Source organism: Lytechinus pictus, chromosome 8 (genome assembly GCF_037042905.1).
Source record: "Lytechinus pictus isolate F3 Inbred chromosome 8, Lp3.0, whole genome shotgun sequence".
NCBI classification, from domain to species: Eukaryota; Metazoa; Echinodermata; class Echinoidea; order Temnopleuroida; family Toxopneustidae; genus Lytechinus; species Lytechinus pictus.
This window is the reverse complement of record NC_087252.1, coordinates 5,035,605-5,053,536: the sequence shown is the minus strand read 5'-3', so window position 1 is coordinate 5,053,536 and position 17,932 is coordinate 5,035,605. Positions and strand designations below refer to the sequence as shown.

The following is a 17,932-nucleotide window of genomic DNA, read 5'->3' as shown; positions in this document are numbered from 1 at the left end:
TGCAATTTTGTTGTTGAAAATTTGATGCTCACTATGATAAAGGCCGATATCTAAATGACCAAATCTTCATCCAAGTGTAATACTGTACATTCAAAATGAAACAAACAAAGGGTTTAGAATCGAGACTATTCTGAGTTTCCTTGGCGTTCCATTAGGATTAAAAAGCAAGGCTACAAGGTCAGAGTTCATGGAGGTCGGGAGAAGTTCAATTCCCATTAAATTACTTAAAACTCATCTAACCTTGATATCAGGTCTAAGCTATATTTCTGTACATGTACACTTGGCCTAAACAATCTATAGCAGGAAAATGAACAAATAAATCTCTATAGCTTTTCATCTAATTCAATACACTTGTATGTACTTGCTTTGAGCCTAGAGTGTTTCAGAACTGTTTTGCTAATAATGCTTTTATGAGTTGGAACATCGAAATACACTCGATTGTGACTTCTCTCATTCCTCAAAACAAATTTGAACATGATGGGATTAATATAATTTGAATCACACATTTTTAATGGTCCTATGATTCTATGATTTCACATATCTTAAAATTGATTAAAGACATATTTACATTTTCCTTCAAATTTAATATTTTGTATACAGACCAAGATGTTTGTAATAAGCATTTAAAGAGGGGTTGCTATGTTTCTTTATATCTGATAATTTTTCTACTGTGAGTCATAAAAAAAATGTAGAAGAGGGCCTATATGACAGCCTGTATAAAAGTAAATATCTAACAGAAAACACAAGTGATGAAATCATTGAATAACAATATATGAATAAAAAGCAACTTGTGTCATTGTGTGAGACATATGTTTGAAGATTTAAGATTTGCAGTATAGTGAGCATTATTATCTTGTAGTTTATACAGTGTGTTTCAAAAAAAGTTTACACTTTGAAAAAGCCCTGAAAATTAAAAAATATACAGCATGTGGGTAATTTTTTCACATATAATCTTGGGTTTGGGTCTCATCTATCCAATGAAAGTAAAAGTTTTGACCGAATGTTACACTTGAGTGAGCACTGTCCATTTTTGTAAAGCTCGCAGAAATCTGTTTGCGCAGAAATGCTAGTTTTCACGCTGTGTCAAGGGGAAAGGGCCAAATCAAACTTACCCTGCGAAACATTTCTCATACATTTCCCTTGCACTTTTAGTCAATTGAAATAAAACGGATACATTCAAGCATTTTGTAACAATTTTGCCACCCAAATTGAAATTTCAACACTTAGTAAGCACAACCTTTACACTTTTTGTGCCAGCTGGATCTGAGGACATAACTGAATCTGAACAAAAGTTTATATCAGACATCTCCAGCATTTTTTCACTAAGTTTTTATAATTTAAAGTGGGTCTACATTTCATTTTTCATTTAATACTTGTTTCTCCACACTTTCCCAAGCTTGACAATGATTAACAAAATGAAAATCAAGCCTAAGCCATTTCATGTAAATCACAGCTCAGTGTAAAGCAAATATCGTCACGAAGGCCTCGGTGTGTACTGTGTGGGGGAGTGGGGTGGGGCACAATGCACTCTTCGAAGTGTTTTGGGCAAGGAAACAAGTGAAAAAAGGTAAAAGATATCTTCAAATCAATTTTACTTGCTAAATTCCATGTGTTCTTCATGATTAAGGTCTACTTTTATTCGCATAACTATTTCAAAGTTCTGCGCAAATCATTTTTCACTAACTTTTCAAAAGTAGGTGGTGCTCACTCAAGCGGAAATATTTTTCGAGAGTTATATCGTCATTTGCTTAAATGGATCTGTACCAATGTTAAAATGTGGAAAAATCTTCAGGATATTACAAATGTGTAATATTACAGGAATTTTTCTAAGTGTAAACTTTTTTTTGATACGCACTGTAGATTAAAAATAATTCCACTTATTGTAGAGCCTATAGATATGAATTTTGAAGAAATAGTCATATATCCAAGAGGTCTTTAAAGACCCAAATCTATGCCTGTTTTGATGACCTCTAAAGCAATTTTAAAGCAGGGGCAGAGGGGGTGAAGAGAGATTTAAATTTGTTTCTCTTCTGGGTTTGGGGTGAGCCAGGAGTAAGCCATATTTGAAGAAGAAATCTCATATAGATCGGCTTTCATGTGGTGAAGGATATATGCACGCAGTTCAGGATATTAAAATTGACCCATAAATGAGGGGGTGGTTTGGGGTGGAGTGGGCCGGGTAGGGGAGGGAGGTATGTGGACAAGAAGCCAAGTCCAGAGAGAGTTCTAATACATTTCTAGATTTTTATTTTTCTAAAGTCTTAAGGAAAAATAATGAGATGAAAAGGATGAGATGTAGTTCTTACAGAAAAATGAGAAAAAAATGTAATAAGACAATTCGGGCAAGCAGTTCCTCCTTTATACAACATATTCTTGAACTCTAAAAACTTTTTTGTATAATTTGCTTGCCAGAGGGCAAGCTATTACATTAAAAAAATTTAGAGGCCTGGTAAAAAAATAAATATTCCCCAGTAAATATGGTATTTGTCTCAAGAACAGCCTTAATTCATTTACCTTTCACTGTATATCTGTCATATCCTGGTAGTGATCTATCTGATCCAAGTAAAACATCGTCTTTGGACCAGATAATACGACCTTGAAGATTGTCCACGGCACATTGAAGGGTCACGTCTTGCCCCTCCACAACTTCGGTGTCCACCGGCGTGGTCGCAAAGCTCTGCTGGCAGCGGACTGCATAGTGAAATACATAAACAATCAGAAAAATAAGTATTGTTAAAAACAAATGAGAAGTCACATCTATAACTTTTTTGTTAAAAAAAATAAATATATCAAACAGAAAGACATTTACAGCAGGGGAAAAAATACACAGGGCTCGGGGAGATTATGTCCCCAAAATGCTCGAAAGAGCTCTGGACAATCCCCCATTCATTGAATCACTGCAATGTTAAAGCTTATAAATCCAATGTCGCAGATTTACACACAAAACAATTTTTTGCTTGATTTACAGTAATATTCAAGATATAAACTGAAATTTCTAAGAAAGCAAACTTAATAAATATTTAAAATAATAGAATAAGCTGAATTTCCAAAATCTAAGAAAACACCTGCTGGACCTTTAAACCTGCTTATTCCACCTGACAAATGGACCCTCTCTCTTGACTCTGTTCAACCTCATATTTCTCTGCCACATTAATTTTTCAAGAGACTGTGGAAAGGGTACGACCTCAAGATAATAGGTGCCTTTAGGTTGCCCCACCCCCTTTGGTTTCAACGTGAGATTCTACATACAGACATGGGCCTAGTCCTGACCTGTAGCTTTTATATCATCAAAGTACATTAAATCGCTGTTGGGATGGCAATTTTTTTTTACCTTTATTAAAAAATTGTTGACAGGGAAGTTAACCCTGACGAAAAGTTTGTTTTACAGGCCTAAGAAAAACATCTTGGAGAAGGTAGAGCCTCTACTGTACAATGTAGAGTAAGAGTTAGAATTTGTTAAGTTTGAATGTGGGACATCTTGTAAGCATAGGCAGCTGATATGTCATCCACTAATTCCCATTTTTTTATGGTTCATGATTATTAAAAAGATAAATAAAGCCTATGCACATTTCTTTAATACAGAAGTGGGTATGAGATAATGGCATTTTTATGGAATTAGTAATGAACTGTGAAAATATTCTTATGCTAAAAACATACAGTACACTGTAGGGCTACTTCTATCATGGAGGTGCTTCAATGAACGTGATGTGAAAATATTAGTAAATTGCCAATTCGTCCACTGCCTACTTGTGCACTCACCACATGGTCTACCTTTATTTAGTCTGATGCCATTCCATCCATCAACATTTGGTCCAATAACCATTTGGTCGAATCATCACTTTGTCTAATCACCATTTCGTCTATTATCATTTCGTCTAATACCCATTTTCTTTTCATTCATTTTGCACAATTAACACTCAAGTTTTAGACGAAACTGGTAGTATACAAGTTGGCAATTGGACGAATTGGCATTTGACGAATTGGAAATAAACCAAAATTTTAATAGACATCATCCATATTTACATGTGGCCTACAAGCAGATGCTCTCTCCGAAAATGGTCAATTCTGGCATGAAAATACACCCATCAAAAAAAGGTAACGAATTCTGTCCATCTTTCTTGCCTAAATATTGAGGAACTTGCCCTTAAAAAAAAATTATAAAATATTACTTTAGGCTTAGTTAAAGAACCATGTGAACACTCTCCAAATTCTGAGTCTGACCTCATGGATAATTTGGAAAGATTTTGCAAATTCCACTCAAGAAATCAAACACCAAATCCAAATGCCTCGGGGGTTAACAGAGGTCGCACCTTTGCACCAATTTACTGAAATTGTAACAAAAGTCTGACAACAGAATTACGCTGAAAAATTATCCCAAGCGCAAACACCCGCAGACAATAGGTGGTTTCAAACCGCCTCGATCACAAGAATCCCCGTTAAATTACGAGAACTTTTTTAGGCTGAAAAATACCCATTAATTATTCCTGCATTCACACCGCCCTGAAACATACCCTTCGGGATAAGTTCCTGAAGTTACGAGCATGCGCAGTATGGTCTGATAAGCAGCAAGGCGCGAAATTCAAAATCACTAGCCCAGCAGCAACCCATGCACGGCGCCGCACCCAACGACACGCTGGGCTAAAAGTTCCCGTAATTTGCTTTCAGACCGCCAAAATACCCACGACCTTGGAAAAATCCCCGCGAAAGTTCTCGTAATTTCGCCAAGTACCTACTATTTATCGGGTATTTTCTTTCGGGGATATTACGCGTAGTTTGCTTTCAGACCGCCAAAATACCTGGTATTTTCTGATCGGGGTAAATTTCCCGATCAGAGAATACCTGGAACTGGCGAACTTCGAGGCGGTCTGAAACCACCTATTTTGGTTCACCTCTGAATGGAAAATCTTTGTAAAGTTAAACACCCCATTGTGTGACAGAATTGGGGGTCTTAAAGTGCACGCTTTCAGGTATTTGATTGAATGGCATTATGAAAGTCAAAGTCAAGGATAATGGCTTGTACAAGTAGATATAGTGATTGTGGTTTTGTCATAATAGAGTTTAGAGACATTCCCTCTTGTATGATTTAAGGAGCATCAAATTGCATTGTGGATGATGGTAAGATGGAGGAAATGAAAGATGTTGTCAGTTGGTTTCAATAAAAGCAGAAAAATATTAACTTTTAGAGTAAACATCATCACATGAAGATTTTATAAGAATATTTCATTTTGCTTGTGAAATTATGACATCACTGGCAAGCAGCTATCCTAAAGTCAAGTACAATATCCAAAAATTAAATTTTTCAAAGGTTCGTGAATAAATGTGTCTGATGATGAGTTAAATGCATACCCTTTTTTTTAGTTTATGAAGGTATCCATGTTTTGGGGGTTCACTTTCTTACCACCCAATGATCACGCATTTTTCAATAACACACCATTATCAGTTTAGTCTGAAGGCACAGACCCTGATTGAAACTAGTGGGTCTTCTTGGCATAAGACTAGCACAAATTACAACTTGTTACAATTTCTGCAGATGTCAAATCATGGACTTTACATACAGGCTGTTTATTCAGACTACTTTCCTATAAGTAATGCTGTTAGAAATTTCTTTTCAATGTTATACCCCTTTCATATTGCGCTTTCCACCGGCGAAGTTCGCCAGCGAAGGGGAAAGTGTCCAGTATGAAAGGTACACAGGAGAACTTCACCGGTGAACTTCTCCACCTCTAGAGGTGGAGAACTTCACCGGCGAAACTGTTTCACCGGCAAAGTTCGCCAGTGAAAAGGCCAGTATGAAAGCAAACCGGAGAACTTCTCCTCTTTAATGACGTCAGAGGTCAATTTTTTCTCTCCCGAAGTCCCCTGTACCGAGATTCTGCGCGCGATAGTTGCAAGCTCAGCTGAATGCTATGGCCAAGTAAATTCCCTCGAACATATTTTTTTTTACTAACGATATTTATTAAAAAGCACTTTTAACATACTATAAAATGCGCTAAGATATAAAAACAAGGTGATATTAATGGTTTTTATCGTAATACTTCCAAAATATGTTGTAATTAATTTTTTGATACCTTTTCGTAATAGGTAAGAAGTAATGTTTACAATTTTCTTTCGTTTGATCTGCAATCGCCCGTTGACTTTCGCCGGGGAAGAAATGTCAGTGCGAAAGGGTACATTTTTTCTTCGCCGGTGAAGTGAGGAATGCGAGGCGGAGAAGTTCGCCGGCGAAGTTCGCCGGTGAAAAATGAAGAGGGCAGTATGAAAGGGGTATTAGTCGATTATCACAGCAAAATATCACCGATAACACAATATATTGCAGAGTCTGAAATTGTTTATGTTTATTATGACATGTGTACATCACTCCTGTGAGAGTAGGGAAGGGGGAAATTATGAAGGTAAATTGCCAATTTGTCCACTGCCAACTCGTCCACTCACCACATGCTCTACCTTCATTTAGTCTCATGCCATTCCGTCTATCAACATTTCGTCTAACAACCATTTGGTACAATAACCATTTGGTCCAATCATCACTTTGTCTAATCACCATTTCGTCTATTACCATTTTATCTAATAACCAGTTGGTCTAATATCCATTTTCTTTTCATTCATTTTGCACAATTAACACTTTAGTTTAATTGGACCAAATGGTATATGGACTAAATGGTTTTTGGACCAACTGGTTATTAGATGGAATGGCATTAGACTAAATGAAAGTAGACCATGTGGTGAGTAGGCGAACTGATGATAGACCAAATGGTAGTAGACGAGTTGGCAATTGGACGAATTGGCATTAGACAAATTGGAAAAACATAAATCCATTATGAAGGCTTATTCCATATAAGTGCTTGTAATAAAAAACAAAGGGCTAATATATCTCTTAAAGAGAGTGTATAGTGACTGCACTTCGGAGTGCTGATTTTTCTCGTTCGAATTTGAACTAGACAAATCAGCACTCCGAAGTGCAGTCGCTATACACGCTCTTTAGGAGCTATAAATCAGCTCTTCGTTTTTAGAGTTTACCAACTTTTACAAAGTTATGAGTTGGTTTATACAGAGCAGTATTTGTGGTCAATACATGTAAATGGTGATTAACATTTCACAAAATTGACAAAAAGGTCATGTCATGTTTCCACAAAAGATTAGTATACTAAAACTATTATCGAATATTCAAGATTTCTTCAATATCGCATAATTTTGATAATATGAAAATACTGCCCAGCTCAAATTTCCTTGAATAACTATAAACTTTTCAGCCAATGGTATGGAGTAGGCCTACATGTAGTTCCAAGAAGGTCCCTTATATCAAGGAGCTTCAAAGCTCCTCGCTTATATTTGATTTAGTTCACTTCTGCCAAGGTAGACTGTAGCTGTCAAATTCCTACTGTGGAGCAATGTAATATAAAATACCCTTGAGGCCAAGGCTATAGGGTAAATAACAGGCGGCCATCTTGGTTTTCATGGAAACGCTGGAAAAAATGGTTTGACTTCAGGATTGCCTACTGGAAAAGGGGTAATTGCAATGTGTCTTATCACAATGGAAGGAAATTAAAGGAACGTGAAAAACTATCAAGTGCTATGAAACTGAGCTAAGAATTATTGAAAAGCATTGAAATGGAGAAATAATGAGTACGAAATAGAGAGAGAGAGAGAGAGAAAGAGCATATAGGTTGTTGCAATTGCAATGCAAATGTAGGCTGATACATGTTCCTCCATTAAGACAAGGAAACCCTGTTTTGTGTATTGGCTTTTGATCAGTAATTGTAAAAAATTAATTTTTTTATTCATTCAGTTGTACATTCATTTATTTATCTTTCGATTATTCATTCAATCACTTCTTCATTTATTTATTCATTTATATATATCCATTCATTCAGTCACTCAGTCATTCATGAATACTTGGTTATTCATTTATTTATCTACTGGAATATATTTTAAAAAGTACAAAGATTAAGCATTTTTCTGTTTTTCATCAATGCCCCAATGAAAAAATATCAACAATTACAAAAAAAAATATCACTATCATAGACATACATGAAACAAAGCATCACCGGAAAAAATTATCAACTAGGAAAGGCTTTTTATAGTGAAACAAATAATACATTTTTACACAAGCAAATAACTTGAAAATGAATAAAATGTCAAGATCATCAAAATAGAAAATACATTAATAGAACATAAAAACTGCATGATTTATTCATTGATAAAAAAACTCAAATGAAATTTAAGAAAAAAGGGTAGGGGTGCTGTTACTTTGATACATGACAACTGTTTTGAACGTGACAAGCTTTCTCTTTCCAAAGATACCCATGCATATTATTATTAAAGATATTTCGATTTTAGAACATGAACCATGGACTTCTAGAAACATACCTGGAAAGACTTGAAGACACAGACTAGTGAATGCAACGAGCAAAGCAAGATGGCGTCTTGGGCAGGAAGAGATGTGAATCATGGTGGGAGAATGTCTGTGTTATCTCTTTTACTTTGAACCTGTGAAAGGGAGATAGAGAAAAGAAAATAGAAAGAGATGATGACTTCTGACCATGGAGATAAGAATGGTATGACAGTTCATCCTTCCTAAAACCATTGATAACGATTCTCTGCAAATGCTTCATACTATATAGGATGTGCTAGGCTAGTACTAGGAGAATATTCATGAGCGATGATTTCATGAAAACTGAGGGATCACTGCCAATGGTACATGTACTTTCACAGAGTCTCGTTGATGTTCTTCTTTTTTTCCTTTTTTTGAGGCGCATGCTATTTTGACCATGAAGATGAATATTTTAAGGCAAGCGCTCAAATTTCAAAAAGGATTTAATTAACAATGTTGCAATCAAACTCATTCAAACAAATGTTCCCCTAGTTATCTTGCTAAGCCGTTAATTAAAGTACCATTATGAATATGATCATAGTAAACTTTTTTTTAATGTAATAATTATTTAGTAAATTAATGGTATAGTAGGCTAAAATTCATGACTGTTAGTCGGAAAAAAAAGTAAGTGTTATGGTGAAAAGTATACAGAAAATGATCACTGTTCAATTTTGAATTTATTAGATCAAGCAAAGGTGTTTAATTCCCATTCTCCTATTTGCTGTTCAGGGACATATACATTAGTATAGACCTACATGTATGCTGGCTCTTAATGATACAATCTTTTTTTTTTACAATAAACTTTTCTTTTTACTTTATGGAGAAAAATCAGTCTCAGGCCACTTGTTTGTAGTTCAGCCAGCTTGCAGTCAATGCCATTTTTTTCAAGATACACCTGTACTACAACATGTATCTGATTTCCCCCTTTAAGCTGTTGTTTATGAATGGGGGTGCTGTGTTTATGGGAGAGAGCAAGCAAGTGTGATGTGATTGGTATAAACTCTGATGGGTTGGGTTCCACAACATGTTTAGATTACAACTATCAATCAAGATGGCTGTTGTCACAACTGTATGAGCTACATGTACATGTAATGAGATGCGTACATGAAGCATGGAAAAGCTGGCCTCTTCTCTCAGTTTTATCATATGTTCTCTGCTCATTTCATTGAAATTTCAACTGCATTAAAAATTTAGTAAGTAATTCACCATGAAGTTACATGGATTTTATCAACTTGGGATGATTGTTCATCAAAATGGGAGGCAGTTTATTTCAAGTTGATGACTACTTAATGAATATAGCACATTTTGGAGCCTAAATGTGATTTTTCATAAATTTACCAATATAGCTACAGTAATCCTACCCAGATGTGATGCAAATTTCTTGACATTCTTTGATCTCTAAAAAATAAATTTCTAAATTCTCATACCTTATATTATCTGATACTAAAACAATAAATACCACAATGTACAAAACCCGGGAAATTTTGTTCATAAAAATACATTTCACACAACTACACTTTAAAAAAAAAAGAAACTTTATTAAAAATTAAAGTATTTAAAAATCAAAATTTCTTTGAGTGTGAATGGTCTTTTAGAAAGAGGATTGGAAGGGATGTTACAGCAAGTCCAGTGGAGAGCCTTCAAATCCAGTTCATCCACCTGTACTGCGTTTTTTGGTAACTTCACAGTATGACCACTGTGGTAATTTAACCTTTGACCTCAAACCACTTAAGGACCCAGCATGACATGAGTACGTTACTAGTCTTACTGCATACACTCTCCTTCGAAAAGAGTGAAAATCTTTACTCTTTACACCATTTCATTGTGGAAAATACATGTACTGAATTTGCAATAAATTTCCGGTATTCTAATCCAATGGCTGATCTTGTATTTCAATACAGCACATGGTGAGAACATTCTTTACCATTTCAAAAAACCTACATTATTCAAGATGAGACATATTATATGTAGATACCTTTATTTTGATATGGAATAAAACTGTCAACCAACAAAAACTTACTTTCAAGCATAGCTCCATGTTTCAAGTACATGTACAGTGTAGGCTACATTTTATGTATAAACGTGTACAGTATTTTTTTCAAGAATCAAAATGATTTACTTTTATCAAGTCACAAGCATACCTGTATTAATGAAAGTGGGTAATCCAGGCTAAAAATAATATGATTGGAACAGATATAAAAATAAAACCAGACAACCTACATGTAGCACTGAAAATTTCATCAAAATCAGACATTTTGTGTTGTACTATTCGGAAAAGCGGCGCCTATAGTCTCACTCTGCTTCGCAGGTGAGACAAAAAATGAATTGACCTCTGATTAATTGTGTATACTAATCACTGCTGTAACTTATTTTGTTTCATGTACAAGGGAGACAGATATGAAACAATCATGGCATTAAAAAAAAAAGTGGGGACATCTTATCATCAACACACCTATTATGATGGCGTGAATAGGCCCTTAACTGTTTTCACAAAACATTGCTAAAATTACAAATTCAATAACTTTATTTATTACCAAATTTTCATGACATATCAAGCCTTTTGCTCTGGATGTAATTTTACTTTATTTATTTAGTTGTGATTAATTTCAGCCCAGGGTACCCCTTTAAAGTACATGTAGTCATTGGCCTACATGTATAGCCTGCAGTACTTGTACCTCAATCACAACCACCTATATGCAGCTCTTATAAAGAATGTTAAAACAGCTGTTTTTAACTCGCCACACAGGCTCTGTCTACAGAGCAAATGTGACTGAGGTATTCTTAAAATCAATAGGAACTTCCTAGTACAATTGAAACTGATCGTGTAATTGATCTTTCAAGTTACAACGCACTTTGCACATAAACAAGTTAGGCCTACCTTTTCTCTTTGTTCATTTTATTGCATTTCACTTACAGAATACAAAGAAGATTTAGTGGAACATAATCATCCTTTATTGGTTGTTGATCATCTAAATTGTGTTCAGCATTGAAACAGATTCAATTGTTCCTTGTTGTGATGCTATTCAACAACTTAACAAGACTAGCTATTGATCAGAGTATTTACATACAACTAGGCTCATTGATGCTAATCACACAATAAATAGGAATTAGGATTAGGAAGGTATCAATTACACTTTACTTAGGATAGGCAATTGGATAAGCTCTATGCGCTCCTACCATGACTACAGTGGAGCTAACTTTGGTGGACCATGGACCAAGTAGGTCCATGGGTAAAAGCATCTGCCACAATGAAATGAGTTATTTGATCGGGTCTGCCAGCTTTTATATGGACTTTAATTTTACCCACTTCTGCTCAAGCATTTTACTAACAGAAAATTGAATCTGTTACTAGGCCTTTATCATTTCAACCAGGGACACGTCCCTGTTTCAACAAAGACAGTGCAACTGGCAGATCATATCACATAGTCCTCTATCTGAAACTGAAACTTGAAAGTCAACCTAGTCCTAGCTAGGCCTACTCACATTCACAATTGAACTGAAGTGAAGTGAAAGTTCTCAAATTAAAAGTGAACATGATAATTAAATTTCCATCCAAAAGTCAACCAAAGTAGATTTAGATTCTCATTTACATAAATCCACACACCATACAGAAGATAAAACATGCACAGGAATATTAATCATGAGGTGTTTCTCTACTCATCTGCATTACACACTGCATTGTCCGATTTTGTGATCGACCGGCCACCACAACTACACAATCCGAAAATTACGACTTGCCCCAGACCTTATCCATAGTTTCTCACCGAACTCTTCATGCTTTCACCAACTTTTACTTAGTTTTATATTTGTAACTTAACACTAATGGATGTCAACTAACAATACTTACCAATTTCAGTATTCTTCTTCAGAATCAATCTTTATTTATTGTGTATTGTCTCTCACAACTTCACTCAGGACTACTACTAGATCATCTCGATTTTCGGAGTCATCTCGAATTCACGATGCGACGTAGCTAGCCTAGCTAGCTACAGGCGAACTGTCGGATGCGGTCCCTTTCTATCTTACCTCAATCGACAAGATATTGGATATCTCAGAACCATAATGCATCTAGATAAAGTCCCAAAATATTACAAATAAATTTCTGGGTCAAATGATGTTTCAATTCAATTCAAAAAAAAAAAAAAAATGATGTTTTACCATTGAATTCAAAATGCAAGTAATGTTTAGTAATAATACCATGATTATCAACATTTTGCTTATTAAATTATGAAAAGATCTATGTTTTCAACCCATCTATATTGAATACAGAAAATACATGCACTGAAATTCAGGTAAGAAGGTAGCTGTCAATCAAAAGTTTTCCCTCGAAGTTTAGGGTCCGCCTCATCACATTTTCAACTCGTACACACTCGCATCCTGCATCGCAAAGTCGCTCAAGCTCGTCGATCGCGACCAGTGAAAGTGCGGGGCGGCCGGGGAGACGCGGCGCAGATTACAAGATCGATTGCAACACTTATTCGCGTGGCCGTGGCTGTACTGCTGTGATTTGTGGACTGAATCTGGAAAAGGTGGCGTTTAAACCAAGATATTCAATATTTCTCCGGCGATATGAACATCAAAACAACAGACATAGGATACTTCTGAATAGCCATTACAGCGTGAATTCATGTTTCTCGTTCTTTATTTCCTGTAACCAAATTTTTTGCTTTCCAAATTATAATAAAATTTGAACAATTTGAAGTCAAAAGGTAGAGTTGGGCATCATCAGTGGCTTCATCCAGGCATCGGATACGGCCTACGCGCTCTACGCTACGGGAGATTTGGGTCCTGAGAATATTGGAAGTCAAGAATGTTTTCTATCGAAAGTCCATCGAATTGCTGTCTGCTAATCTGTATTCTTTTGTCATCTGGATTGCATCTGGAATATGGTAAATTTATTGAATCGTTAATGTGATTTTTGTAGGATGGGGGGACTGGGATTGGGGTGTGGGCCGGGGTTGGCCCGCGGCAACGGTTGGGAGTTTTGAAGCCTTCTTTTTCTTTGTCATGACTTTGGTGTTTGGAATTGGATTGTCCAAAAAATATGAATTCAATATTGTAATCTTCTTCAATTTTGTTCTCTTTGATATTGCATAACATTTTGTTCTAAAATTGATGAGACTTTGCATTTGCTTGTTAACTTTGTGAAGTACCGGTAATGCCAAAATAGGCAATAGCTGTTTAAAGGACAAGTCCACCCCAACAAAAACTTGATTCGAATAAAAAGAGAAAAATTCAACAAGCATAACACAGAAAATTTCATCAAAATCGGATGTAAAATAAGAAAGTTATGACATTTTAAAGTTTCGCTTCATTTCACAAAAGAGTTATACCGGTATGCACATCCCGGCCGGTATGCAAATGAGGGAACTGATGACATCACTCACTCACTATTTCTTTTGTATTTTATTATATGAATTATGAAATATTTTGATTTTCTCGTCATTGTCATGTGAAATGACGTTTCATTCCTCCCTGAATACGTGGAATTCCATTATACTAACATTTTGTGGTTCAGGCAAGGAGGTCCTAATCGTCAAATTCGTGAAAATTGAAATATTGTATAATTCAAACAATAAAAAACAAAAGAAATAGTGAGTGAGTGACATCATCGACTCTCTAATTTGGATGTAACTGGCTCGTTCATATAAATATTTTTTTTTAAATAAGCGAAACTTTGAAATGTCAGAACTTTCTTATTTTACATCCGATTTTGATGAAATTTTCAGCATTGTGCTTGTCTGATTTTTCTCTATTGATTCAAATCAACATTTTGTTGGAGTGGACTTGACCTTTAAAGTCCGGACACACAACAACTGGATCTAGATTTACTCTCTATGCCTATGGCAAGTTCCCCAAAGTCTGCACAGTCCGGCCTTGTCTGCGCAGACGCGTATCTGCGCGATTCTACTAGTAAAAGAAGATGCGCAACGAACACAAAATTTACACACGCAATACATAGACAAATATTGTTTTAAAAATCTGTGACGGCCTCAAAATGCAGCCTTAAATCCCTGAATCGTGTGCAAAGTGAATGGGTGCGCAGTCGCAGACATGGGGCACCATTTTTTTTATTCAATCTGAAAATGACTGCCCAAGGTTTTTTTCCAAGAAAATCATATCTTTTAAATTGTTATTCTGAGATATTTGGCACACTTATACCCCTTTCATAAACCCAATAAAACCCAATTATGCGGCTAATAGCAGCATAATTTGGTCGTAAAATCAGAGGAGGACAAGAGTTATCCGCATTATTCTGATGCTGCTATTATCCGCATAATAGCGGCATCGGGACAATATTTTGAGTTTATGAACGTATTTCCAAATAATGCGGATAATTGCCATGGTGCGGTCACAAGGTCACCCTTTTCCAACACAAACGCATCGGAGGGGGCGTGTCCAGTTGTCATGACGATTATCCGCCTTTTTCAGGACGGGCGCTCATAAAAATAATGCGGATAATTTTCGGAGTTTGTGAACGCAATTTTTATTGAATTATCCGCATTAGGCCTACTCTTAGGCGGCTAATTGGAGGATACATGTAGGTTTTATTGGGTTTATGAAAGGGGTATTACTCATGATATAGATCTAAACATTGTTCTGAAAGATTTTGTGAAATAAAAAGAAATCCATGTTAAATCTTAACTCTAATTGTTAGGTGAACCCCATCATCACCCTGCCCTACCTACCCCCCCCCCCCCTCCAATAAAAAAATGGGGTGGGGGGAGAAAAAATCCTAATTTGAGACTTATAGAAATTTGTGGCCATTGAACTTGTCATCTTTACCAGTGATGATTTTTCAAAGGACAAGTCACCCTAAACAAAAAACTGATTTGAATAGAAAAAGAAAAATCAAACAAGCATAACACTGAAAATTTCATCAAAATCGGATGTAAAATAAGAAAGTTATAACAGTTTAAAATTTCGCTTAATTTCTCAAAACAGTTATATGCACATCCTGTTTGGTATTTCTTTTGTATTTTATTATATGAAATATGAAATATTTTGATTTTCTCGTCATTGTCATGTGAAACAAAGTTTCATTCCTACCTGAACACGTGCAATTCCATTATTTTAACATTTTGTGGTTCCAGCAATACAAGGGGTTCCTAATTGTCTAATTCGTAAAAACTGAGATATTGTATAATTCAAACAATAAAAAACAAAAGAAATAGTGAGTGAGTGACATCATCGACTCTCTCATTTGCATATCACTGAGTTGAGCATAGAACTGTTTTGTGAAAAATAAGCGAAACTTTAAAATGTCATAACTTTCTTATTTTACATCCGATTTTGATGAAGTTTTCGGCGTTATTCATTTTTTATTTTTCTCTATTTATTTAAATCAACTTTTTTCGGGGGTGGACTTTTAAAGGGGAAGTTCACCGTGACAAAAGAAAATCATTGTAAAAAATAGCAGAAAAAATGATTAAAAATATTGGACCTTGGTGAATGTTTGAGGAAAATCCATCAAAGAATAAAAAAGTTATTTGAATTTTAGTTATTTGATATGTGAAATACATGCATGTGAGCATTTTTTTAACCTACATGTGTGTATCACTGGTAAAAAGTCATTGGGATTTGAAATGTCATTTTCTCAGAAAATTGGAAAAAAATGTTTTTTATTGTATCACACACCTGCTCCTAGAATTAAGAGAAAAAAATAAGTATGATGGTATGTACATGTAGGTGCATGTATGTTGTGAAACCTTATTAGATCTTTATTTTACATAATATTTTATCTCATGTGTAGACTAAATAAAAGAGAAAATTTAAGTGAAATATGCATATGTACTAAAAATAAGTATATTTTGGGAAGTTGTATTTTACGTCACAGGGCCTGTTGCATAAAACTAGTATTATTCTGGTATTATAACTTTGCCTTTCTATGGCAACTACCATGGTAACAAAACTCAACAGCCAATCAGAATCAAGGATTTTCAGGAAGTTACCATTGAATGATAAAGTTACTATTAATGTACTGCAGCCTTGGTTTAATCAGTTGTGTAAATGATCATAATTATACATTATTACTATGTAAAATTTAATGTATTTAATGTTGTGATGGTCACACTATGTACATTGTCATGACATGCAGAAATGAATAAATAAATAAATAAATGTACTGTAGTTAACTTTTCTGAAACAGGCCCAAGATATTGGTTGCATTGCCAATTTGAGGATCTAATTGACAGAGACATTGACAATAATATTCAATTGCTCGTAATTCTCTCATAACAATTAACATCATTCATTTTTTTCTCAAATTTTTCTCTTTGATATGAATTCAACTGATTCAAGGGTTTCATTCTTATTAAAATACCAAAAAACTTTGATTTTTGTATCAACTATGATTTGAGGCAGGGCTGGTTTGAGGGGATCATCTTTGTTACTAAATACCTCAGTCACATTTGCTCTTCGGAGAATTGAAAACAGCCGTTTTATTCATTTTTATTCAAACCACCTATATAAAGCTATTACAAAAAATGTTAAAACGGCTGTTTTCGACTTGCCATTTGGCCGCTGTAGAGCAAATGTGACTGAGGTAAAAGCAGGAAAGCTTTGTGGTTATTACAGAGATGAGTTTGAGACTATCCCTTTATTCTACCTGTCATCTTTATGATTGAAATACTGTTTTCATACATCTCATAATCTGTCCTTTAGGAATATTTTGTCTATGCAACAAAAAACCTGTGGATTTCCAAATCACTATCGATTTTAACAGCATGGGGCTAACCACAAATGTAAACTCTTAACAGCAAGAGTTGACATGGACCCTAAGGCAATTTAGGGATCATCTCAGATTCTCAGACAAGTAGAATGTCCCAAGTCCCCCAAAAAATTTCAAATGTGTATTATTTTGAAAACTCATTCAACATCCTTACAAACTCAAAATTTCTATGCCAGGGAATAATTTTGCTTTACAAATTTGAATGGCATTTTTGGTCATACATGTTAGAGAAAAGCTCTCAACTTCTCAAGTATAATGTACAATCCTATGTAAAAATATGCTAAACAAAATACTTCATGCGTAGCTGTCTTTAAAAAATGTAGAGCAAATTGCGATGCGATACCAGGAAAATTATTCCCTGAATCCCTGTATGCTCTACTTTCCAATATTGCTCTATATTTTTATTAGGAAGTTGAAACTTGTAAATTACTTCTAGTTTTTGTCTCGCCTGCATAGCAGAGCGAGACTATAGGCGCCGCTTTTCCGACGGCGGCGGCGGCGTCAACATCAAATCTTAACCTAAGGTTAAGTTTTTGAAATGACATCATAACTTAGAAAGTATATGGACCTAGTTCATGAAACTTGAAAATAAGGTTAATCAAGTATTACTGAACATCCTGCCTGAGTTTCAGGTCACATGACCAAGGTCAAAGGTCATTTAGGGTCAATGAACTTAGACCATGTTGGGAAAATTATTTTCAAAATCTTAACCGAAGGTTAAGTTTTGGAAATGACATCATAACTTAAAAAGTATATGGACCTAGTTCATGAAACTTGGGCATAAGGTTAATCAAGTATTAGTGAACATCCTGCTCGAGTTTCAGGTCACG

General features: G+C 35.2%; 1 protein-coding gene across 3 annotated transcripts in view; it reads right to left on the bottom strand.

Moving 5' to 3' along the window:
- Window positions 1-12,439, bottom strand: part of LOC129266479 (nephrin-like) — a 39,689-nt gene extending 27,250 nt beyond the window's left edge. The window contains exons 1-3 of one of the 3 annotated variants that reach the window (XR_010294373.1): window positions 12,219-12,330; window positions 8,368-8,487; window positions 2,515-2,691 (exon numbers count right to left, since the gene is read on the bottom strand). Coding sequence is in view for 2 of the 3 variants with exons in the window: in XM_064103434.1 (XP_063959504.1) it covers window positions 2,515-2,691; window positions 8,368-8,449 (259 nt within the window). In the remaining variant the exon portion in view is untranslated. Of the gene's footprint in view, window positions 1-2,514; window positions 2,692-8,367; window positions 8,488-8,614; window positions 8,678-12,218 lie in introns of those variants that run through there. The other 2 variants (XM_064103434.1, XM_064103435.1) reach the window with 2 other exon arrangements.
- Between the last annotated feature and the right edge of the window lie 5,493 nt (window positions 12,440-17,932).